Source organism: Salvelinus alpinus, chromosome 10 (assembly GCF_045679555.1).
Source record: "Salvelinus alpinus chromosome 10, SLU_Salpinus.1, whole genome shotgun sequence".
NCBI lineage: Eukaryota > Metazoa > Chordata > Actinopteri > Salmoniformes > Salmonidae > Salvelinus > Salvelinus alpinus.
Genome location: NC_092095.1, coordinates 25,026,324 through 25,051,417, shown reverse-complemented (window position 1 = coordinate 25,051,417; position 25,094 = coordinate 25,026,324). Strand labels below are relative to the sequence as shown.

Genomic DNA, 25,094 nt, shown 5'->3' with positions numbered 1-25,094 from the left:
TACTTGTCAGGGCGCCTCTGAACCACAAGATTGAAAGCGACCCGATGACAAACCTGACGATTAATTGCCCAACTTCATCCCTTTTGACACGAGCACATCCTTTTCTGAGTGAGTGAGTGAGTGTGTGTGTGGGGGGTGGCAATAAGCTTATGTTTTTGACTTATGTTCCTCACCCCCCAGTATTTTAAGACAGTCGATAACAGTGTAATTACTTTGTTTAAACTGCAAGGTCTTGCAAAGGGCTGGAAGTGAATGAAGTGAATTTGACCAAAAAAAGGCAACATCCATAACCACAGCATCAGAATGTGTCAAATCTATGGTGGGAGCTCATTGAATTTTTATGTCACATAACAATGTTCACAAACTGTACAGTTGAAGACTGCATTTACAGTTGCACTGTACCACAAGCATTTTCAATATACTTTGTTGGCCATTCCCAGTCTATAGAACATTTATTTCAGTGCCATAGGAATATGATGTGATATTGTAACAGACAAAATACCTTAAGAATACATATTATTCATATTCTACAAACACAATAATCCGATTTTTAAAAAAAATCCAAAGGCAATAATAACTACTTTGTGGCTTTTTCTTATGCATTAAATGGGGAAATGTTGGGAACATCCTTGAAGAGTCTAGACTCAATGTAGCGTCATCACTAGCAGTCCAAATGCAATCCAACACCTCAAATATATAAATAACAATAGAGCTTTACAAACCTGATAAAAGGTGGCAGAAAGTCTGTTCCAAGCGTTCTTTCTGATCATTTGCATAACTATCAAATCACAGTCTTTGTTTTGGTGGCTTCCTCTTTGATCAGTAGTCCCCTCCGTCGTATCTAAATGGATGAGAAACCCTGTCGGGATAGCTGTTGGACGCGTAGTTGCCGTAACGGTAAGTGTCAAAGTTCTCAGCCCTCTCAATTTTAGCTGGCAGGGTTTCCGGCTGGTACGACAGCGCAGACTTGATGACCCCAGAATCTTCAGGAATCTTGAGATCGGAGTAAGAGGTGGGCGAGGTGTCCTCGAGCAGGGAGCTGCAGCTGGGCAGGCCCTTGACGTCGTAGATGTTGTCGCCGTACTTGACCACGGAGGACTTGGGGCAGGGCTGGTAGGACACTTTGGTGGTGGTGGTGATGATGGTCTGCAGGGCAGCGGGCGTGGCTGGTGCTGGGCCAGGGTACCTGCACGGGTACTCACTGTTGTAGTAGTGGTGGTTGGTGTTGCCAGGAAACTGTCCGTACTCGCCCCGCTCGCTGTACGTCCCCTTGCCCAAGATCTGTTTCCAGCCGTGGTGCTTGCTGGTCGTGTCGTAGTTGTTGCGGTCGTGGCCCGAAAGGACCCCGGTGGTGTGGGGTGTGGCAGTGCTGGTACCCAGGCCCGAGCTCACCTTGCTGGGCTCAGGGGTCTCCGTCTGGGGGCTACTGGGGTCCTTATAGAGGGCTGTGTAGGAGCCCGAGCCTAAATAGCTCGGCACGGCAAAGTCGTAGCCACACGGAGGCCGGGGCATGTACAGACGGTGGTTGGCCTGCTTCTGGAGTGTGGATGGGGCCTCACCCATGTTGGCGTGGGAATCGTAGGCAAACTTGTAGGGCTCAGGGTTTTGGAAGGGAGGGTAGTGCTGGGTCTGGATGGGGAAGTTGGACTCAGCGATGATGCTAAAGCGGTCCGGGCCCTCCATGCAGGACAGCTGGTGCAGGTTGGGGAAAGGAGCACCCAGGTCGTGGTATCTCCCGGTCTGAAGAATATTTAGTACATATTAGTGATTGGCTAGGCAAAGACAGTCCACTGCATCTACCAATTTAATAAAAGATATGTGGGTAGTTTGAGTTTTTTACTTTTCAATCACATTGTATGTGCAAAGAAAGGATTTTACAGTATACGAAGTACAGGTCACAAAGTGCTTACTGTTTCTGCAAACCAAACTAAACAACCACAACGAGAAAGCAAAGGCAACAGTGGCAAGGAAAACATGTTGAAAGGAACCATCCACCTCTGGCTGAGCAGGTAAATATTCAAAGTACACTTGAACAAAAATATAAACGCAACATGTAAAGTGTTGGTCCCATGTTTCATGAGCTGAAACAAAAGATCCCAGAAATGTTCCATACCCTCAAAAAGCTTTTTTCTCTCAAATGTTGTGCACAAATTTGTTTAAATCCCTGTTAGGGAGCATTTCTCCTTTGCCAAAATAATCCATCCATCTGACAGGTGTGGCAAATCAAGAAGCTGATTAAACAGCATGATCATTACACAGGTATACCTTGTGCTGGGGACAATAAAAGGCCACTAAAATGTGCAGTTTTGTCACACAACACAATGCCACAGATGTCTAAAGTGGAGGGAGTGTGCAATTGGCATGCTGACTGCAGGAATGTCCACCAGAGCCGTTGCCAGATAATTGAATGTTCAATTTTCTACCATAAGCCGCATCCAATGTTGTTTTAGAGAATTTGACAGTACGTCTAACCGGCCTCATAACCGCAGACCACGTGTATGGCGTCGTGTGGGCAAGCGGTTTGCTGATGTGACCAGAGTGCCCCATGGTGGCAGTGGGGTAATGTTATGGGCATGCATAAGCTACGGACAAAGTACACAATTTAATTTTATCGATGGCAATTTGAATGCACAAAAATACTGCGAAGAGATTCTGAGGCCCATTGTGAGGCCCATTTTTTAAAAGATATCTGTGACCAACAGATGCATATCTGTATTCCCAGTCATGAAATCCATAGATTAGGGCCTATGGAATTTATTTCAATTGACTGATTTCCTCATATGAACTGTTGCATGTTGCGTTTGTATTTTTGTTCAGTATAGATATGACTATTGAGGGCAAAGTTTCTTACATCTGGCTCCATCAGCCTCCTCTTCTGGGAAAAGTGTGGAGAGGACATCCTCCTCTTCACTGCACTCCTCCGGACCTCTGTCTCAGACTTACTCTCTGGTCTGGGGTGGTCATGGACCCCCTTCGCCTGCAATCACATCAATACATACTAGGATGTTACTTTCTTGAAATTAGAAACATCTTTGGTTACATTTAGGATTACTCTTAATAACTAAATAAATTGTAATATTTGTGTGGGAATGTTTTGCACAGAAGCTCATAACTAAAAATGGTTTGTTTATTGATTTTTACTTTAATTAACTCATATCTTTACATTTCACTAATAAAACAACAAATCCATGAAGGCATGTTAATTATTATTTATTGCCTAATATCACAAAATAGAAATACTAAAAACTCAACACTTAAGTTTACAATACTTATAGGTCTGCTTATAAACGGCTAATAAACATACATAGTTAAGTAAATGCATGTATAAGATCTGCTGTACTGTACAATACATTACAGTACTGTACATTATTGTATGAACAATTGATATACAATGATTATCAAACAGTTTATTAATGGTGACAGACTATTAAACAATGCTTAAAAACGGTTAATAGAGAGACCTACAAACGTGTTACCTCTCAATTCAGAATATGAGCCCACAAACCTGGAAGAATATAGCTTTTCCATCTATTCTCCAGAAGTTGGTGACGGGATAGCCACTGTGTCCTCTGCATGGCATCAGCTCCAGGGCAGAGTTACAACTGGGGCACAGCTTCTCTGGAGAACAACCACCAATACACACAACCACACCGTTTTAAACAAAGCCATGTTGGCTAATAGTATAGAAGTGATTTTTGTATTCAAGTATTGTAAGTTTATTTCAGAAATATTATACTGTTATGGTTGTGAGGAGAAGAATAGTCTATTATGTGGAGAGTGGTTGAAAGTGAATACGGATGAATACATTTTTTACAATAAAAAAAATATACATATTTACTATGAGGGGTATTATTTTTAATTAGACCTTTTTTTTCAGTCAGACCAACAATATCTGAAGTTGTTTAATAAGTAGGTGTTCTGTATATAAAGCGTTATTGAGTTTATTTTATTGAAGCACCAAGTGTCACATTTCTATAGTGTATCAAGGTCATGACGATGTGAATGAATGAGTCAGATGTCAAGTGTTACCAGGTGTTAAGTTTTTAATAGTTTAATCTCTTTACAGAGTGAGTGGAATTATAGGCCATTCTCAAAAACAGTCGACAATATCAACAGGCCCAATAAGTAGGCTATCATTATGAATAATTTAACTGAGCTCATTAAGCTTTGAAAATAATTAGTGTTTTAGACAATAGGCAATTATTTGATTCAACATCAACAAGTGTTTTAATGTCTTCCTCGTTTTTCCGAGGAGACGGGTCGCCAGGTGTACACCATATGCATGACAGCTGTGCATAATGCATTTACTCACTTTGTTGTTTTTGTCGTGCTTTGTCGCAGATAGCCGGTCGGAGCTGGAGTTTGCTTCCGTCAGCCAGCGTGCAGTTTCGGCCACAGACTACTACACCGAGGCAGGACTTCTTGAGAATCTGACAGTTGTGGTTGTTGGTGTTCCGCATGGCCCATCCGCTCAGGTGCCGCTGTGCGTTCTTATCCTCGCCGGTGTAGATGTAACGAACATACCCATCCGTCCACTCCTGGAAAGCGTCATACTGCTTTGTGTCCTGTCAGAATTAGGGAAAAATATAGATTTTGATAGATTCATTATTTTCAAGTGCTTTTTATTAAAATGGATAATACGGTTAAAACAAAAACTACCGGCCAATTAATAGAATATTCCTGCAATTAGTGTTTATTGTGACGAGAACCACAGATATGGACAAACTGCAAATGAATATATGTTATTTGATATCTGAGCTATGAAAGCATGGTCTATAAGGCAAATCATGACAACATGCGTGTCAACTAATGTATCATTAACTCTGCATATCTTTACAAATTAAAACTGATTTATTCGATTCAACCGTGACCTACTTTTATTTTATAGGCTACCAAATGCTATAGAATTTGTTATTTTAAATAGCTGTCACTGAATATATTTTAAATGATAGCGTCAACTGGCGTATGCAAAACGTCGACATTAGCATACCTGAGGCAGCTTTGGGTCGTTGATATCCCACGTTAACTTCATACCAAAGGAAGAAACACAGTCGGGGTCTTCAAACTGATCCGAGGACTTTGACATCTTGTTAGAATCTCACAATTTTACGGTTTTGAACTTGACTCATAGCAGGACCCACCAATACAGGTACCGTCCCGTAGCCGCGCACCTTACGAAATCACTTTCTTTGTCAAAAATAAAGCATATGACAGACAACGCTAAAAAGGAAAAATAATTAGAGAATATATGTCCAGAAGTACATGATCTTCATCCGACTTCCTCTGTCTTTTCTCGGTGTTAATCCAAAATTCCCTTGTGTCCTGGGGAGTGTCACGCGATGCCACCGGAATAGCAAGGTGAATGACTGTAGGTAAGGGCTGTCTCGTCTATGTAAAGGAGGAGGCAGGACTAGGAAATATGTCTAGCCTCAGCTCTGTTGAGGCTGAGCGCTGTGCACTTTCAGTTCACCTGATCCGTGGCACTGACCTCCACTTACTGCATGTCCGTTTCCCCGAACGTTTCTTTCTAGCACTGTGTATGCCTGAAACATCAAAAACTATTAGGCTAGTATGCCGTGTCTCTATGTTGATCTTGAATACACACAGACGTCATGACATTACCCAAGGCCGCCCACAAACGATGGGAAATGGCCTGGGCTGTTTCTGTGTGTCTATCAGATTTTTTTTTCGATGATGCTTGCAGTTCTGACAGGAAAATGATCTGTTGTAAATTTCAAACCTGTTGGTTAGGATTAACGAGTCCTCTAAACTCATAAATAAGCAAAAATATATGTGAATAATCTGAATGTGAAATAGCAACATTCAACGGTTACACAAGTAGCCTACATTGACAGGTGTCAACAAGTGATCTATCTGAGATCATTAAGAGTTGTTGTATGTAAACCTAAAGCCACACTGACGTGTAAACATCAAAACAGCTGGGGCTGCACATTAACAATAAACAAAGCATCAATCATTCGGCATTGTTAACGAATGTCATGTTTTAGAGATTTTTGTAGGCTACACCCATGTCTTTACCTATTGTTTAATTGTAGAATGTTGTTCACTTTTATTTTATTCGGGAATCAGAATTTGGATCTTTTCCCGACAGCATTTGGCAGAGTATAATACACATCTGAAGCATGTCAGGGGTTTGTTTGCATGTTTCCATCCGCCAAATTGGCACTGTTACAACTTGAGGCTGATCAAAACATAGGCTACTGTATACGGTTAAATGTACTTTTTCCGATTATTATTCTCCTTCATGTGAAATTAAAATCTATTGCTGTACATTAGGCTATTCATTGAGCGAATGACCAGAATACCTAAATATATACCACTGGCGTAGCACCCCCATCCAACCCAAACATATAACAAAATATATATTATATATATATATTTATTTAGCCTATTTATTTAATCGTTTGTTTGGGGTCGCCCCAGAGGTAAGCCCCCGCCCCTCAAACTCTCCAAAAAAGTGTTTACAATAAAAAAATTAACTGGCCATAATGGATATTAACTGGAAAAGGATCTTATGTAGTTTCTTGCAATAGTGACTAAGAAATATTTCTCTCAAAACTGTGATTCCTATAATATGTGTCTGGAGATTTGGTCAACTGTCAGATTTGTCCAAAATTAAACAGTAATGAGTAGGGTCAGCTATAACATAAGGACCCCTTATTCATGTCCTTGTTACATGTAGTGCAACAAGACCACTCTGTAAAGTTCTCTACTGTTGATAGATTTAAACAAACAATATTGTAATCACCAAGGTCACAACCATAAACTGTCAGCAACATCTGACTGATAGGTTAAACTAGCATATGCATTTTGGCTCAAATATGTTACATTTAATTCGGTTTGAAAGTCATACAGCAACTGAGGAAAAACAAAATTGCTACTGTGTATACCACTTGAATGAAGTAGAACATTTTAATTTGTGAACTCAGTAAGACAAACAGTCAGATTTTTGTCTAACTTCAACTCCGTCACATTGCTGAAAGATCCGATAGAACGGTTGTTTTTATTGGGGATTTTTACCACTAACTGTGAAAGTCCCATTTTAATTTATAAAAATTCCAATGTTATGCACAACTTTAGATGTTTCTTTGGTCATTATGTATCCTCATTATGCAAATAAGATCGAATGGCTTCACACACACAAAAAACTAATGTTTTTCCGCCCAAAAAATACTTTCAAACACAATAATGGATTCAGATTGCTGTTATCAAGAAAACTTTCACAGTTTCACTGAGTTAAGTTTGAATTACCCGTAACGAAAAGGAAGGAGATTACAACATGTATTTATTTGGACAGATCATGGTCCTTCATGTGCGTCTTTTCTAGCGATAGTTCACTAATTAGATTCACCTGTGGCAAAATTGTTCCTATAGCTGCGCTCGCACACCGCTAATTATGAACGTAAGTTTGTTAATTTTTTAACAATTATATGCAATCGTTTCTTCGTGAATTATTGCCTAGCTGCCTAAAAAAACGGCAATATTATCGTAAAACATGGTAAATTATGGAAATGTATTTAGATTTGCTTATGTTAGTGAATAGGACCCCATTGAAGAGACCAGCGGTGTAAACGCTAACTATAGGCCTATCTCAAAACTATGCGTATTTTTCACATTTTCTATCAGTTCGAAATAATTTTGGAGGATGCTTTCGTCAGCAATAATGTTGGAGCCATCACAGCAGCACTTCTGAGGGAGAAAGCCTCCAAGTCGTTGGTTAACAGATTGAACAAAGTCGCTAACAAGGTAGCCTATTTTCTCACATCCACATTCATCAAATTACATTTAACCCTTTGTGGGTATGAAATTCCTGCTTGAAGTAGCCTATTCAAAAAAAAACATTGATCAGTAAAACCTTACCAAAGCATATTGGTTCCACAATAAATGTGCTGAACAGTGTTCACAATTCTAACAAAATTCTCTTCCCCGTTCTCCTCTGTGGATTGCAGGAACTTGACAGAAGTGTGTTCAAAAGTGTCACTTTGCTTTTGAGAGCAATTGAAGATGTATGCCAGTGTGATGAAGACTGCTTTAACAGCCTGGCCAGGCAAGGTCTCGTTTACAAGATAAGTATCTTACCAAGAAAAATATATTTTTTTAAATCTCCAAAGATGTGTTTAACATTCAAATGTAATCTATCGGGTTCTGATGGGTCTATTTGACTGTGTTTGTTCATTTCCACATGTTGACGTGGTTTGAAAGAGCTGCAGACTTTCTGAAAATGGACGAATACAAAGGCGTGAAGGACCTGCCCAGCCTTATTGAGACCTTTTTTGATTTTTTCCTGGTAAGGTGTGAGTTGGCCAAATTTTAAATCAACCCCTACCCACTCATGTAGATCTGAAAATATTGGATGTCTTAACAATATGTTAATTACTTCACTTTGCCTTATGATAGGCTGGGTGAGTTGTTTGCCATGTTGCTTTCCTATCTAGGTTTGCAAAATTCCACAAACTTTCTCAACAGGTTGTCCAGAAATCCTGGTTTGAAGACTCCTGGAATCAGGAGGGAATAAGCAGGAAATCCGTGAATTTTGGAAAAGTTACAGGAATTTTGCGACGTTATCCTTATCAAATCATTTCAGATCTACAGAAGTGTCTAGGGCAGAGCTCTCTAACCCTGTTCCTGGAGCGCTACAGTCATGTAGGTTTTTGCTCCAACCCTTATCTAGCACACTTGATTCTAATAATTAGCTGATAACCTGAATTAGGTTAGTTACAGGAAAACCTACAGGAGGGCAGCTCTAAAAGAACAGTTGGAGAGCCCTGGTCTAGGGTCGATTTAGAATACATTTCCAATGTTATTCACTGCATCCGCCAACTAAATACAAATGTTTTCACCTCATTTTTCAGCGTTTGCCTCCTTCTATTGAAGGTGAGCTTTTTCTCTAATTTTGATCATTCCACAATTGCCATGTTGCTTTGTTTTATGCTGGTAGCTACAGTAATGCTGTTTGTTTTGGGGGGAAAGACAGAGGTCAGCTCACCAGCGTCTTCCTGCTGCATGTTGGAGTGATTGGGACTGACCCAGACGTCACGTTTAGTCTGAGATTAGAGGTAAGGCTGTACAGTCATTGAGAGCGATGTTGTTGGTTCAGAAGGTTATGAAGAAATACATTTTGTTCACTAAAAAGGGAGGTTGTCTAATAGAAAAGCAGGAAAAACGTTACTAAAGAACGGGATATATTTTTTTCTAAACATTAACATCCTGCAATTCTATTGGATGTTACATTGTTCTTCACTGTTTTCTTTCTATCCATTCAGGCTATAAGGACGATTAACTCGATCCTCGACAATACCACAAAAGAAGAGAGGAGGAAACTGAGCATGTCCAAAGACCATTGTCTACTCCTGTAAGCTTTCAGTCATGACAGATTCCTGTAAATACGAGAACATGGAGAGGCCTTTCCAACATTGAATTGGTTGTCTGAGAATGCATTGCCCCCTAGTGGATAGTTTTAGTCTACACTACTTTTATTTTCTTTCTCAAGATCGTGTTCATCAGGCACCAAGCGGAAGAACACGGCCTGAAACAGGGAGTGACTACATGGAATTCCCCCATATGAAATGCTCTATTTCTTTTACCGTTGCAAAACAGTCAAATGTTTTACATTGCATGCACCAATTAACACGACCCAGTGAATTATGTCCCAATTACCACATTGACTAAGGATCTATATTCTCCAACCTTGTATCGATGCAGATCACCGGTTTCATCTCCCTCATTTTTTTCACGTCGGCATTTACCAATACAGTCATGACATCACTTGCACATCCTCAGAATTTTAATGCAGTTTGACGTTTTTTTTTTCCTCCAGTGAAAAATTTGCAAAAGTAATTCTCAATGTGGGCGGTGAGTGACACTTTTCAGTTGTTTTTTTATGGCATGCAATTCACTGTATGAAAAATGCATAGTTGTCTGTGACTGACTTGGGTCGTGGTTTTGTTCAGACTATGAGATGCAGGTGGCCCTATCAGAAGCACTCTGTCGAATGACCATAAAGAGGTCGAGGAAAGAGCTGACCAACAAGTGGTTTGCCAACCCAGTTTTTGCAGAGGGCTTCAACGCAATAAACGATACAGAATTTGAGATAGTAAGTTTCTCTAAGTCTGAGTTCTAACCTCCCCCATAAATAATTCAAATGTTGATAGTGGTATTCAGAGGACTGTTATTTGGGGTAAAACATGCATGTCTTAACTGTCAAAGACTAGCCTTAATTTTTTTTCTCTGTTGAAAAATAGGACTGCAGAACTTTTCTCAATGACTTGAACAGCTATTTTGGAGATGAAAGAAGGGGAGTCCACACTATTTTTCTCTACATTTCAAACACCCACCTCATTATTCTCATTTCATATTATTTAAATAAAAAAATATTATTCTGTAAAGAATAAATTGCATCAAACACAAGTTTCACATGGTAAGATAATGGCTTGTTTCTCATAGGGTGTTCACGTTCCACTGCATCTGTGTGTTTCTTGACACCACTGAGGTAAGACCAGCAGTAGTCCCAGGATCACTGCTCCAAAGTCATAAGGGGACATGGATGACACTACAGATAATATAAAGATAAATGTGTGGCAGTTACAAATGTCTTATTTAAAGCTAACTGTGTCTCATGTCATGCATGGGTACCTCCAATTGGGTCTGATATTCCCCTCAGGCAATGGTGTGTAACACTTACAAATGAATGTCTTTGTCTTCAGCTGTTCATGCCAGAGGATGAGAAACTGGAACATTTCTGGGTGGACTTCAACCTAGGAACGTCCTGTATCAGCCTCTTTGTCAACAACCCCGAGGTGAGACTGACCAGACCACACACACCAGTGTACGTCAGCGATAAATGAATGTCAGTAGTGTTTACTTTAATGGGTCGCTCCTAGATTTACAATGTCCTAAGTGAGGTTTTTAAATGTGTTTTCCCCCTCTGCCATGTCGTCTGGCGCTACAGGGTTCACTGTGGGAATCAATCCATTTGCTAAGAGCAGACGTCTTTAGGTTCAGTGTGTGTGGTGAGTGGAGAATTCCTCTTGCATCATTAGCCCTTCAGTTTGATGCTGAAATGAGGATATGGGGCTTTTCCTTTATTTGAGAAGTAACGAGCTGCATTTTATATTGTTTACCATGATTCTCCCTCCAGACTGTGATAATCAGACCATTCTGACTGTTCACCTGTCCAACCCCCTCACCTATCGCATGACCAAGGGAAAGATGGTCCAGATCATCTTCGATTCCAAGCATGACATCCTGGACGCTGCCAAGAGGGTCTTTGAAAGCAAACGACTACTGGTAACCCCTAACATGACAGTTGAATTATGAGGACAATGCTTTACCAATAAATTTACGAGCATGAGAAGCCCATTGTTAAGTTATGAAAGTAGGCTATGCCATATTCTTCCCTTTCCCACAGCAAAGTGTACGTTCAGATGACCAGACATCGATACAACATGTCATGGAACCCTTGCAATCAGATATGTTCAGTTCTTTAATCTCATAGACTGATGTATCAGACCAGATCACATAGGCTATGCTATATTAATTTCCACATTAAAGGGATGCTTTGGGATTTTGGCAATATTTGTTAACTTATACCCATACACTTCCAGTCAATAGTTAGCATTGGCTCGCAAAACTACCTCGAACTTCCTTCATACTGTACGTAGATACAATTGAAGTCGGAAGTTTACATGCACTTAGGTTGGAGTCATTAAAACTTGTTTTTAATCCTCTCCACAAATTTCTTGTTAACAAACTATAGTTTTGGCAAGTCGGTTAGGACATCTACCTTGTGCATGACACAAGTGGTGTCATGGCTTTAGAAGCTTCTGATAGGCTAATTGACATCATTTGAGTCAATTGGAGGTGTACCTGTGGATGTATTTCAAGACCTTCCTTCAAACTCAGTGCCTCTTTGCTTGACATCATGGGAAAATCAAAAGAAATCAGCCGAGACCTCAAAAAACAATTGTAGACCTCCACAAGTCTGGTTCATCCTTGGGAGCAATTTCCAAATGCCTGAAGGTACCACGTTCATCTGTACAAACAATAGTACACACGTATAAACACCATGGGACCACGCAGCCGTCATACCACTCAGGAAGGAGACGAGTTCTGTCTCCTAGAAATGAACGTACTTTGGTGCGAAAAGTGCAACTCAATCCCAGAACAACAGCAAAGGACCTTCTGGAGATGCTGGAGGAAACATGTACAAAAGTATTTCTATCCACAGTAAAACGATTCCTATAACGACATAACCTGAAAGGCCGCTCAGCAAGCAAGAAGCCAGTGTTCCAAAACCACCATTAAAAAAAGCCAGACTACGGTTTGCAACTGCACATGGGGACAAAGATTGTACTTTTTGGAGAAATGTCCTCTGGTCTGATGAAGCAAAAATATAACTGTTTGGACATAATGACCTTCGTTACGTTTGGAGGAAAAAGGGGGACGCTTGCAAGCCGAAGAACACCATCCCAACCGTGAAGCACGGGGGTGGCAGCATCATGTTGTGGGGGTGCTTTGCTGCAGGAGGGACTGGTGCACGTCACAAAATAGATGGCATCATGAGGTAGGAAAATTATGTGGATATATTGAAGCAACATCTCAAGACATCAGTCAGGAAGTTAAAGCTTGGTCGCAAATGGGTCTTCCGAATGAACAATGACCCCTAGCATACTTCCAAAGTTGTGACAGAATGGCTTAAGGACAACAAAGTCAAGGTATTGGAGTGGCTATCACAAAGCCCTGACCTCAATCCCATAGAAAATGTGTGGGCAGAACTGAAAAAGCATGTGCGAGCAAGGAGGCCTACAGACCTGACTCAGTTACACAAGCTCTGTCAGGAGGAATGGGCCAAAATTCCACCAACTTATCGTGGGAAGCTTGTGGAAGTTTGTGGAAGGCTACCCGAAGTTAAACAATTTAAAGGCAATGCTACCAAATACTAATTGAGTGCATGTAAACTTCTGACCCACTGAGAATGTGATGAAAGAAAGAAATCATTCTCTCTACTATTATTCTGACATTTCATATTCTTAAAATAAAGTGGTGAACCTAACTGACCTAAGACAGGGAATTTCTACTCGGATTAAATGTCAGGAATTGTGAAACTGAGTTTAAATATATTTGGCTAAGGTGTATGTAAACCTCAGACTTCAACTGTACATAAAAATGGTATCCACAAGTTCATCTGACTCTGAGGAAGTAGATGAAGGGCCCCAGTGCCAAAATCCCGACATGTCCTTTTAAACAACCTTGACTCTGGGGTAGAGGTAACATAGTAATTGTACATCCGGGACACTCCAATATGGTGTGTATTAATTTGGTAGATGTTCATCCATTTCATTTAATATGTTACGAATTCCAGTTTGTTTTGGCTAAGTTAGCTAGGGAGCTATAGTTAGGGGAGGGATTAGCTAACATGCTATGTAGTTAAAGTTGCTACAGTTGTCTGTGATTCGAACACGCAATATTTGGTTTTCTAGACTTCGCCCTACTTTTGTTTTTGCTTTAAGAAACCTGTCTTATGTAACCGATCATACTCTGTTTACATTTACTATGTTAAGTCTAGTCTGAGATCAGGCTGCTGTAAAAGAATGTATGAATTCATGGAATGTATTTCTCCACTAGATCTCGACGTGCTAGCTGCATTGGAGACCTCATCACTGTAAGTACCCTATGCTTTATTTGTCAGTCTATATGGTTATTTATGATACATTGGGTTTTTAAGATGAGCAACTGATTGTTTCCGCCAAGGTCCCCTACTCTGGCAACTGCAGGCAGCACAGAGGTAAGCATTAGCACACATGAAGGGGTAACTTAACCATACTCAGTGGGGCTCCTTCAACCTAGTCCCACACTGTGTCCAACTCTGTCAAGCTATGTCATTATATGGCACGTGGTAATAAAGAGTTGACTGCTGCACAAATAGTATGGGAGTACTAATGATTGTTTTGTCCTATAGATCCCTGCTGTAAACCAGACCAGTCTGGCAACAGCTCTGTCTCGGTGAGTGATCACAGTAAAAAGTGTTTCAATGGTTCACCGATACTGTACTCTTTCTGTATTGCCATATTTCCGTCAAGTCATTGTTTTTTTCTCATATCACAGGGAAAGAATTGAAACTTCACCGGAGGACATCTTCAAACTGTGTGCCAGCTCTGACACTGAGGTTTGCTATTTGAGTCTTGTCATCTTATGTCTGCTGTGATGCTATTTGAGCAATGCTTTCAATGAGACAAGTATTGATCAAGACAGTGGATCTAATGACTGAGGATGCCTTTAAAAAATATACAGTAGAAGTCGGAAGTTTACATACACCTTAGCCAAATACATTTTAAGCTCAGTTTTTCACAATTCCTGACATTTAATCCTAGTAAAAATTCCCTGTCTTACGTCAGTTAGGATCACCACTTTATTTTAAGAATGTGAACTGTCAGAATAATAGTAGAGCGAGTGATTTAATTCAGCTTTTGTCTTTCATCACATTCCCAGTGGGTCAGAAGTTTACATGCACTCAATTAGTATTTGGTAGCATTGCCTTAAACAATTTAAACTTGGGTCAAATGTTTCGGGTAGCCTTCCACAAGCTTCCCACAATAAGTTGGGTGAATTTTGGCCCATTCCTCCTGACAGAGCTGGTGTAACTGAGTCATGTTTTTAGGCCACCTTGCTCGCACATGCTTTTTCAGTTCTGCCCACACATTTTCTATGGGATTGAGGTCAGGGCTTTGTGATGGCCACTCCAATACCTTGACTTTGTTGTCCTTAAGCCATTCTGCCACAACTTTGGAAGTATGCTAGGGGTCATTGTCCATTTGGAAGACCCATTTGCGACCAAGCTTTAACTTCCTGACTGATGTCTTGAGATGTTGCTTCAATATATCCACATAATTCTCCTACCTCATGATGCCATCTATTTTGTGAAGTGCACCAGTCCCTCCTGCAGCAAAGCACCCCCACAACATGATGCTGCCACCCCCGTGCTTCACGGTTGGGATGGTGTTCTTCGGCTTGCAAGCCTCCCCCTTTTTCCTCCAAACGTAACGATGGTCATTATGTCCAACAGTTCTATTTTTGTTTCATCAGACCAGAGGACATTTCTCCAAAAAGTACAATCTTGTCCCCATGTGCAGTTGCAAACCGTAGTCTGGCTTTTTTATTGCGGTTTTGGAGCACTGGCTTCTTCCTTGCTGAGCGGCCTTTCAGGTTATGTTGATATAGGACTCGTTTTACTGTGGATATACATACTTTTGTACATGTTTCCTCCAGCATCTTCACAAGGTCCTTTGCTGTTGTTCTGGGATTGATTTGCACTTTTCACACTAAAGTACGTTCATCTCTAGGAGACAGAACGCGTGTCCTTCCTGAGCGGTATGATGGCTGCGTGGTCCCATGGTGTTTATACTTGTGTACTATTGTTTGTACAGATGAACGTGTTACCTTCAGGCATTTGGAAATTTCTCCCAAGGATGAACCAGACTTGTGGAGGTCTACAATTTTTTTCTGAGGTCTTGGCTGATTTCTTTGGATTTTCCCATGATGTCAAGCAAAGAGGCACTGAGTTTGAAGGTAGGCCTTGAAATACATCCACAGGTACACCTCCAATTGACTCAAATGATGTCAAGTAGCCTATCAGAAGCTTCTAAAGCCATGACATAATTTTCTGGAATTTTCCAAGCTGTTTAAAAGCACAATCAACTTAGTGTATATAAACTTCTGACCCACTGGAATTGTGATACAGTGAAATAATCTGTCTGTAAACAATTGTTGGAAACATTATGTGTCAGGACATCTTCTTGTGCATAACTGACTTGCCAAAACTATAGTTTGTTAAAAATACATTTGTGGAGTGGTTGAAAAACGAATTTTAATGACTCCAACCTAAGTGTATGTAAACTTCTGACCCACTGGAATTGTGATACAGTGAAATAATCTGTCTGTAAACAATTGTTGGAAACATTATGTGTCAGGACATCTTCTTGTGCATAACTGACTTGCCAAAACTATAGTTTGTTAAAAATACATTTGTGGAGTGGTTGAAAAACGAATTTTAATGACTCCAACCTAAGTGTATGTAAACTTCCGACTTCAACTGTACATTCAATACGCTTGGTTGGTACTCCCCTCCTGTATTTATTTGGACAGTGACGATAAAATTTGTTAATTTGGCTCTATACTAAGCATTTTAGATTTGGGAACAATGTTTCATGAGGCGACAGTGCAAAATGTCACTTTTTATTTGAGGGAATTTTCATGCAAATGTTTAACCATTTAGAAATAAAAGCACAATGTATCTAGTCCCTTCATTTGAAAGTTTGTCTGTGTGGACACCTACTCATTCAAGGGTTTTTCTTTATTTTTATTATTTTCTACATTGTAGAATAATAGTGAAGACAAACTATGGAATCATGTAGTAACCGAAAAGGTGTTAATTAAAAATGATTTTAGATTCTTCAAAGTAGCCACCCTTTGCCTTGACCACTTTGCAGACTCTTGGCATTCTCTCAACCAGCTTCATGAGGAATGCTTTTCCAATGTTCTTGAAGGAGTTCCCACATATGCAGAGCACTTGTTGGCTGCTTTTCCTTCACTCTGCGGTCCAACTCATCTCAATTGGGTTGAGGTCTGGGTGATTGTGGAGGCCAGGTCATCTGATGCAGCACTCCATCACTCTCCTCCTTGGTCAAATAGCCATTACACAGCCTAGAAGTGTGTTGGGTCATTGTCCTATTGAAAAACAAATGATAGTCCCACTAAGCGCAAACCAGATTGGATGCCGTATCACTGCAGAATGCTGTGCCTTGAATTCTAAATAGATCACCAGCAAAGCACCATCACACCACCACCTCCATGCTTCATGGTGGGAACCACACGTGGAGAGCATCCGTTCACCTACTCTCTCACAAAGACAGTGGTGTGAACCAAAAATCTCAAATTTGGACTCATCAGACCAAAGGACAGATTTCCACCGGTCTAATGTCCATTGCTCGTGTTTCTTGGCCCAAGCAAGTCTCTTCTTATTGGTGTCCTTTAGTGCCAGTAGACCATGAAGGCCTGATTTCACGCAGTCTCCTCTGAACAGTTGATGTCTGTTATTTGAACTCTGAAGCATTTATTTGGCCTGCAATTTCTGAGGCTGGTAACTAACTTTTCCTCTGCAGCAGATGTAACTCTGGGCCTTCTTTTCCTGTGGCGGTCCTCATGAGAGCCAGTTTGTTCAAGTGCAGTCGCGAAAACCGTCAAGCGCTATGAAGAAACTTTAAGTTCTTGACATTTTCCGGGATTGACTGACCTTCATGTCTTAAAGTAATGATGGATTGTCACTTCTCTTTGCTTATTTGAGCTGTTCTTGCCATGATATGGACTTGGTCTTTTACCAAATAGGGATATCATCTGTATGCCACCCCTACCTTGTCACAACACAACTGATTAGCTCAAACACATTAAGAAGGAAAGAAATTCCACAAATGTACTTTTTAACAAGGCACACCTGTTAATTGAAATGCAATCCAGGTGACTACCTCATGAAGCTGGTGAGAGAATGGCAAGAGTGTGCAAAGGGTGGCTACTTTGAAGAATGTCCAATATAAAATATATTTTGATTCAACACTTTTTACTTTCTACATGATTCCATGTGTTAGTTGTTAGTTTTGATGTCTTCACTGTTATTCTACAATGTAGAAAATAGTAAAAATAAATAAAAGCCTATGAATGAGTAGGCGTGTTCAAACTTGTGACTGGTACTGCACACACACTGTGCATTCGGGAAAGTATTCAGACACTGAATTTTTCCACATTTAGTTACGTTAAATAAGAAAAATCCTTAATCTACACAATATACCCCATAACAACAAAACAAAGTTGTTTTTTTGTGCACATTTCGTTAAACTCGAATACCTTATTTACGTAAGTATTCAGACCCTTTTGTTATGAGGCTCCTTCCATTGATCATCCTTGCTGTTTCTACAACTTGATTGAAGTTCTCCTGTGGTAAATTCAATTGATTGGACATGATTTGGAAAGGCATACACTTCTATATAAGGTCCCGCAGTTGACAGTGTATGTCAGAGCAAAATCCAAGCCATGAGGTTGAAGGAATTGTCCGTAGAGCTCTGAGACAGGATTGTCTCATATCTGGGAAGGGTACCAAAACATTTCTGCAGCTTTGAAGGTCCCCAAGAACACTGACGCCTCCATCATTCTTAAATGGAAGAAGTTTAGAACCACCAAGACTCTTCCTAGAGCTGTCCGCCTGGCCAAACTAGCAATCGGGGGAGAAGGGCCTTGGTCAGGGAGGTGACCAAGAACTCGATGGTCACTCTGACAGCTCCAGAGTTCCTCTCTGGAAATGGGAGAACTTTCCAGAAGGACAAACATCTCTGCAGCACTCCGCCAATCAGCCTTTTTTGGTAGAGCGGCCAGATGGAAGCCACTCTTCAGTAAAAGGCACATGACAGCCCACTTGGAGTTTGCCAAAAGGCACCTTAAAACTCTCAGACAATGATTAACAAGATTGAACTCTGTTTCTGCATGACAATGCCCATGTGCACAAAGCGAGGCCCATACAGAAATGGTTTGAGATCGGTGTGGAAGAACTTGAGTGGCCTGCACAGAGCCCTGACCTTTTGGGATGTATTGGAACGCCGACTGCGAGCCAGGTCTATTCGCCCAACATCAGTGTCCTCACTAACGCTCTTGTGGCTGAATGGCAGAAAGTCCCCGCAGCAATGTTTCAACATCTAGTGGAAACCTTCCCAGAAGAGTGGAGGCTGTTATCAGCAAAGGTGGGACCAACTCCATATTATTGCCCATGATTTTGGAATGAAATGTTCAATGAGCAGATGTCCACATACTTTTGTATGTGTATATTTTGACATGAACTTATAGTGTCTTAAAGTAGGCGTAAGTTTAGTATCTGGTCCCGTATTTCTAGCACTCAATGACTAGCACTTGGATGCATTTGTAGGTTGTTTCTGATTTTTGTTTTGTTTTGCCCAAAAAGAACTGAAGGGTGAATAATGTTTGTCACTTTTGAATTGTAACTAAGAATGGAAGACCTTTCTGAACACCTACATTAATATGGATGCTGTCATGGGTAATGAATAATCGTGAATGAGTGATTATCCATAATCATGGTAGGTAGCATCCAAATTAATGTAGATGTGTTCAGTGACCTCTTCCATTCTTATTTACAATAACAGTGACTCCAAAATGACACTACATTATTAACCATTCAGTTCCTATTGGGCACAACATAATCAGAAACACAACCCAAACTGCAAATGCATGTAAATAAGGTATTCACTAAGTGAATTTGTCCAAATGCTCATGAAAAAATGGAGGGACTAGATGCATAAAGTGCTTTCATTTCTAAACGGTAAAATGGATATCAATGAAAATACCCTCAAGTAGGTGACATTCTGTACTGTGCCTCGTATGAGAAATGTTATCTCAAATCCAAAATGCTGGACTATAGAGACAAATGTAGCTTCACTGTCTCTAAATAAATACGGAGGGGAGTGTCCAAGATCATAATGAAAACCTGCCACCTTCTGGAGACCACAGGAACACTGCTTGTGCAGTCAGATCATGTCACTGAAAACGTCTGTGATGTCTTGGGCCTCGGCATCACCATCACTGCATGTCTGACTGCCTCAGGTCACTGTTGAAGTAACTGAGACTATTGGTGCCACGTATACAGACTTGTCACATGTCAGGAAGCCAGAGAGTATTACATTCTTGACTGCTTTGAAGAGGTACCAGGTCAGTTTGTAGATAGAGAAATGTATATAGACTACTTATTGTCGACTGGCTATTGTGTACGTTTAGTGTGTCAAGTACTAAATGACTTTCCTCAAGGCCATCTGTTTGGCTATATTTCCCTCTACATTTAAATATCTGTGTGTGTGTGTGTGTGCTGTTTGTCTGTTTTGCAGGTGGCCAGAGCAAAAACAAGGCTCTTCAGCACTCAGTCTCTCTCCTCTGGCGGGTAAGGCCACAGTCCCAAACACTTGTCCAAAAGACCTCTACAGGACACCTAACAGTTCTGTTCCTGTTATATTAGTCACAGTTGTCTGAAACTGTGTCTATAGTTGATGTTGTCCCTTGGTAATCGAGTGGTCACTACTAGTTGCAGAGGACTAGTGCAATTACAGTTCATTGATTGTCAATCTCCATGTCCTTCTGTGTCTTCTGCTTCAGGTCAACACACTCCACCCCAACCAACAAGGAGAAACCGAAGCAAAAGGTTTGCAAAACAACTTTCACTATTTGATCGAAGTACACTGCTCAAAAAAATAAAGGGAACACTTAAACAACACAATGTAACTCCAAGTCAATCACACTTCTGTGAAATCAAACTGTCCACTTAGGAAGCAACACTGATTGACATTTAATTTCACATGCTGTTGTGCAAATGGAATAGACAAAAGGTGGAAATTATAGGCAATTAGCAAGACACCCCCAATAAAGGAGTGGTTCTACAGACCACTTCTCATTTCCTATGCTTCCTGGCTGATGTTTTGGTCACTTTTGAATGCTGGCGGTGCTTTCACTCTAGTGGTAGCATGAGACGGAGTCTACAACCCACACAAGTGGCTCAGGTAGTGCAGCTCATCCAGGATGGGACATCAATGCGAGCTGTGGCAAGAAGGTTTGCTGTGTCTGTCAGCGTAGTGTCCAGAGCATGGAGGCGCTACCAGGAGACAGGCCAGTACATCAGGAGACGTGGAGGAGGCCGTAGGAGGGCAACAACCCAGCAGCAGGACCGCTACCTCCGCCTTTGTGCAAGGAGGAGCACTGCCAAAGCCCTGCAAAATGACCTCCAGCAGGCCACAAATGTGCATGTGTCAGCAGATGGTCTCACAAGGTATCTCATCTCGGTACCTAATGGCAGTCAGGCTACCTCTGGCGAGCACTACCTGAGCCACTTGTGTGGGTTGTAGACTCTGTCTCATGCTACCACTAGAGTGAAAGCACCGCCAGCATTCAAAAGTGACCAAAACATCAGCCAGGAAGCATAGGAACTGAGAAGTGGTCTGTGGTCACCACCTGCAGAACCACTCCTTTATTGGGGGTGTCTTGCTAACTGCCTATAATTTCCACCTTTTGTCTATTCCATTTGCACAACAGCATGTGAAATTTATTGTCAATCAGTGTTGCTTCCTAAGTGGACAGTTTGATTTCACAGAAGTGTGATTGACTTGGAGTTACATTGTGTTGTTTAAGTGTTCCCTTTATTTTTTTGAGCAGTGTATAATGGTATTGCACTCTGAATGGGATTCGCTGCTAACCATTTGTGATATCGTAGCTATTTTCCACCAATTTCATTCATACTGAAGCCCAGTGTTTCCTAACTCCAGTACTCCAGGACCCCCAACAAAACACATTTTGTCGTAAACTAAAACACCTGATTCAACTTAAGGTCTTGACGATTAGTTGACTAGTAGAATCAGGTGTGCTTGTCTGAGGCCACAACAAATATACAGTGGGGAGAACAAGTATTTGATACACTGCCGATATTGCAGGTTTTCCTACTTACAAAGCATGTAGAGGTCTGTAATTTTTATCATAGGTACACTTCAACTGTGAGAGACGGAATCTAAAACAAAAATCCAGAAAATCACATTGTATGATTTTTAAGTAATTCATTTGCATTTTATTGCATGACATAAGTATTTGATACATCAGAAAAGCAGAACTTAATATTTGGTACAGAAACCTTTGTTTGCAATTACAGAGATCATACGTTTCCTGTAGTTCTTGACCAGGTTTGCACACACTGCAGCAGGGATTTTGGCCCACTCCTCCATACAGACCTTCTCCAGATCCTTCAGGTTTCGGGGCTGTCGCTGGGCAATACGGACTTTCAGCTCCCTCCAAAGATTTTCTATTGGGTTCAGGTCTGGAGACTGGCTAGGCCACTCCAGGACCTTGAGATGCTTCTTACGGAGCCACTCCTTAGTTGCCCTGGCTGTGTGTTTCGGGTCGTTGTCATGCTGGAAGACCCAGCCACGACCTATCTTCAATGCTCTTACTGAGGGAAGGAGGTTGTTGGCCAAGATCTCGCGATGCATGGCCCCATCCATCCTCCCCTCAATACGGTGCAGTCGTCCTGTCCCCTTTGCAGAAAAGCATCCCCAAAGAATGATGTTTCCACCTCCAAGCTTCACGGTTAGGATGGTGTTCTTGGGGTTGTACTAATCCTTCTTCTTCCTCCAAACACGGCGAGTGGAGTTTAGACCAAAAAGCTCTATTTTTGTCTCATCAGACCACATGACCTTCTCCAATTCCTCCTCTGGATCATCCAGATGGTCATTGGCAAACTTCAGACGGGCCTGGACATGCGCTGGCTTGAGCAGGGGGACCTTGCGTGCGCTGCAGGATTTTAATCCATGACGGCGTAGTGTGTTACTAATGGTTTTCTTTGAGACTGTGGTCCCAGCTCTCTTCAGGTCATTGACCAGGTCCTGCCGTGTAGTTCTGGGCTGATCCCTCACCTTCCTCATGATCATTGATGCCCCACGAGGTGAGATCTTGCATGGAGCCCTAGACCGAGGGTGATTGACCATCATCTTGAACTTCTTCCATTTTCTAATAATTGCGCCAACAGTTGTTGCCTTCTCACCAAGCTGCTTACCTATTGTCCTGTAGCCCATCCCAGCCTTGTGCAGGTCTACAATTTTATCCCTGATGTCCTTACACAGCTTTCTGGTCTTGGCCATTGTGGAGAGGTTGGAGTCTGTTTGATTGAGTGTGTGGACAGGTGTCTTTTATACAGGTAATGAGTTCAAACAGGTGCAGTTAATACAGGTAATGAGTGGAGAACAGGAGGGCTTCTTAAAGTAAAACTAACAGGTCTGTGAGAGCCGGAATTCTTACTGGTTGGTAGGTGATCAAATACTTATGTCATGCAATAAAATGCAAATTAATTACTTAAAAATCATACAATGTGATTTTCTGGATTTTTGTTTTAGATTCCGTCTCTCTCAGTTGAAGTGTACCTATGATAAAAATTACAGACCTCTACATGCTTTGTAAGTAGGAAAACCTGCAAAATCGGCAGTGTATCAAATACTTGTTCTCCCCACTGTATGTACTGTTGAGGGTATGGGGGACCGGAGTTGGGAAACACTGCTGTAGCCAGTGGCGTTGTTTTGAAACTGTCCTATTCGTATGAATGAATAAGGTATTGAACTTTATTGATATCCTCTATAGTCTAAATCAAAAGGCTCTCCTCCTCCCCCTGCTGAGGCTGGCAGCAGTGTGATCCTGTCCCAGCGGGCCAAACACGACTACACCAGGAAGAAGCCCAAAACCAAGAGCAAACTGAAGAGTGAGCATGCCACGTCCCGCCTCCCCTCACACCCACTCATTCTGTTTGAGTGCTCTGAGCTGCGTTGGTCTAGTAGACATCCTGCTGTAGCCCGTCTCCCCCTCACTCTCTCTACAGTTCTCCCACTGTCCTCTCCCAGCAGTGCAGACGAGGCCTCCCCTGTCAAGGTAACACGTCTCTCCTTTATTCTAGGTTAGTAACTTCATAGCTAATGGCAACCATAGCCCTATTTCACCTAGGCTACCAGACAGTACCACCCCTTAGAACAGACTGTCATTAACATGTTGGGCAGTTATCAAAATGGACAGAATGATTGGGTATGCCACAGTGTTTTTTTATAGGTACAGTATGGGATCTAGGAATCCGTTTCATGGTAATTTATTCTTGAAGAATATCAAGTGAAAAACAAATCCTAGGATGTACAGTCGTGGCCAAAAGTTTTGAGAATGACACAAATATTAATTTCCACAAAGTTTGCTGCTTCAGTGTCTTTAGATATTTTTGTCAGATGTTACTATGGAATACTGAAGTATAATTACAAGCATTTCATAAGTGTCAAAGGCTTTTATTGACAATTACATGACGTTGATGCAAAGAGTTAATATTTGCAGTGTTGACCCTTCTTTTTCAAGATCTCTGCAATCCGCCCTGGCATGCTGTCATTTAACTTCTGGGCCACATCCTGACTGATGGCAGCCCATTCTTGCATAATCAATGCTTGGAGTTTGGCAGAATTTGTGGGTTTTTGTTTGTCCACCCACCTCTTGAGGATTGACCACAAGTTCTCAATGGGATTAAGGTCTGGGGAGTTTCCTGGCCATGGACCCAAAATATTGATGTTTTGTTCCCCGAGCCACTTAGTTATCACTTTTGCCTTATGGCAAGGTGCTCTATCATGCTGGAAAAAGGCATTGTTTGTCACCAAACTGTTCCTGGATGGTTGGGGGAAGTTGCTCTCTGAGGATGTGTTGGTACCATTCTTTATTCATGGCTGTGTTCTTAGGCAAAATTGTGATTGAGCCCACTCTCTTGGCTGAGAAGCAACCCCACACATGAATGGTCTCAGGATGCTTTACTGTTGGCATGACACAGGACTGATGGTAGCGCTCACCTTGTCTTCTCCGGACAAGCTTTTTCCCGGATGCCTCAAACAATCGGAAAGGGGATTCATCTCTTCTTCACAACAGAAATCAGCATCACTGGTCATTTTCCGGTCACAACTTGCAGACTTGTTTACGTGTTGCTGTGCGTTTTGTTGCCAACCTTACTTTGCTACCTGACAACTTTACGGTTTTTACTTTTCAATTACTGTTTATATTTTTAGTTTTTCCCTCACTCAACTTTTTCACTCCGGACGCTTTATCTGGACATGGTTCATCAGGACTTCCAACAGCCGAAGCTAAGTAGTAACATTAACATGATGCCTTCTAATTGCAGTCGCTGTACTCATAATATACAGGAGAACGATCGCCTTACGGCGAGGATAGCTGTGCTGCAAGCCCAGCATCAGACGCAATCGTTAGGCAAGGGTCATTTCAGTGTAGGGAAGGATGAAACAGCGTCTGTGCCACCAGTAAGTACAGATAGTAACGTTAGTACAAATCCCCTCGCACGGTCCCTGCAGCCGGACAACTTTCTCATGGCTTCTGGAGGGAAATGCTGTAGGAATGCTCAACCGGTGTCGCTCATTCAGCCAACAAACTTTCAACCGGTTTTCCTCATTAAGCAGCGAGTCGGAGTCTGA

At 41.5% G+C, this 25,094-nt stretch overlaps 2 protein-coding genes across 2 annotated transcripts in view; one reads left to right on the top strand and one right to left on the bottom strand.

The window, feature by feature from the left end:
- Positions 1–315: 315 nt before the first annotated feature.
- Positions 316–5,560, bottom strand: gcm2 (glial cells missing transcription factor 2). Its single transcript, XM_071328573.1, has 5 exons — positions 4,991–5,560; positions 4,313–4,565; positions 3,506–3,618; positions 2,852–2,977; positions 316–1,740 (listed from the first exon to the last, which is right to left on the bottom strand). Exons 1-5 carry the CDS (start codon positions 5,084–5,086, stop codon positions 820–822), a joined length of 1,509 nt encoding a protein of 502 aa, XP_071184674.1. The 5' UTR covers positions 5,087–5,560; the 3' UTR covers positions 316–819.
- A 1,781-nt stretch (positions 5,561–7,341) lies between these two features.
- sycp2l (synaptonemal complex protein 2-like) overlaps positions 7,342–25,094 on the top strand; it is a 30,918-nt gene continuing 13,165 nt past the window's right edge. Inside the window, exons 1-23 of the mRNA XM_071331071.1 lie at positions 7,342–7,423; positions 7,648–7,767; positions 7,971–8,088; positions 8,196–8,308; positions 8,874–8,895; positions 8,992–9,077; positions 9,285–9,373; positions 9,839–9,873; positions 9,972–10,114; positions 10,263–10,409; positions 10,460–10,510; positions 10,725–10,817; positions 10,970–11,030; positions 11,159–11,307; positions 11,429–11,489; positions 13,642–13,681; positions 13,771–13,804; positions 13,979–14,022; positions 14,125–14,185; positions 19,953–20,005; positions 20,218–20,263; positions 23,233–23,350; positions 23,468–23,517. Coding sequence (XP_071187172.1) covers positions 7,418–7,423; positions 7,648–7,767; positions 7,971–8,088; positions 8,196–8,308; positions 8,874–8,895; positions 8,992–9,077; positions 9,285–9,373; positions 9,839–9,873; positions 9,972–10,114; positions 10,263–10,409; positions 10,460–10,510; positions 10,725–10,817; positions 10,970–11,030; positions 11,159–11,307; positions 11,429–11,489; positions 13,642–13,681; positions 13,771–13,804; positions 13,979–14,022; positions 14,125–14,185; positions 19,953–20,005; positions 20,218–20,263; positions 23,233–23,350; positions 23,468–23,517 — 1,740 coding nt within the window. The 5' untranslated portion in view covers positions 7,342–7,417. The remainder of the gene's footprint in view (positions 7,424–7,647; positions 7,768–7,970; positions 8,089–8,195; positions 8,309–8,873; positions 8,896–8,991; positions 9,078–9,284; positions 9,374–9,838; positions 9,874–9,971; positions 10,115–10,262; positions 10,410–10,459; positions 10,511–10,724; positions 10,818–10,969; positions 11,031–11,158; positions 11,308–11,428; positions 11,490–13,641; positions 13,682–13,770; positions 13,805–13,978; positions 14,023–14,124; positions 14,186–19,952; positions 20,006–20,217; positions 20,264–23,232; positions 23,351–23,467; positions 23,518–25,094) is intronic.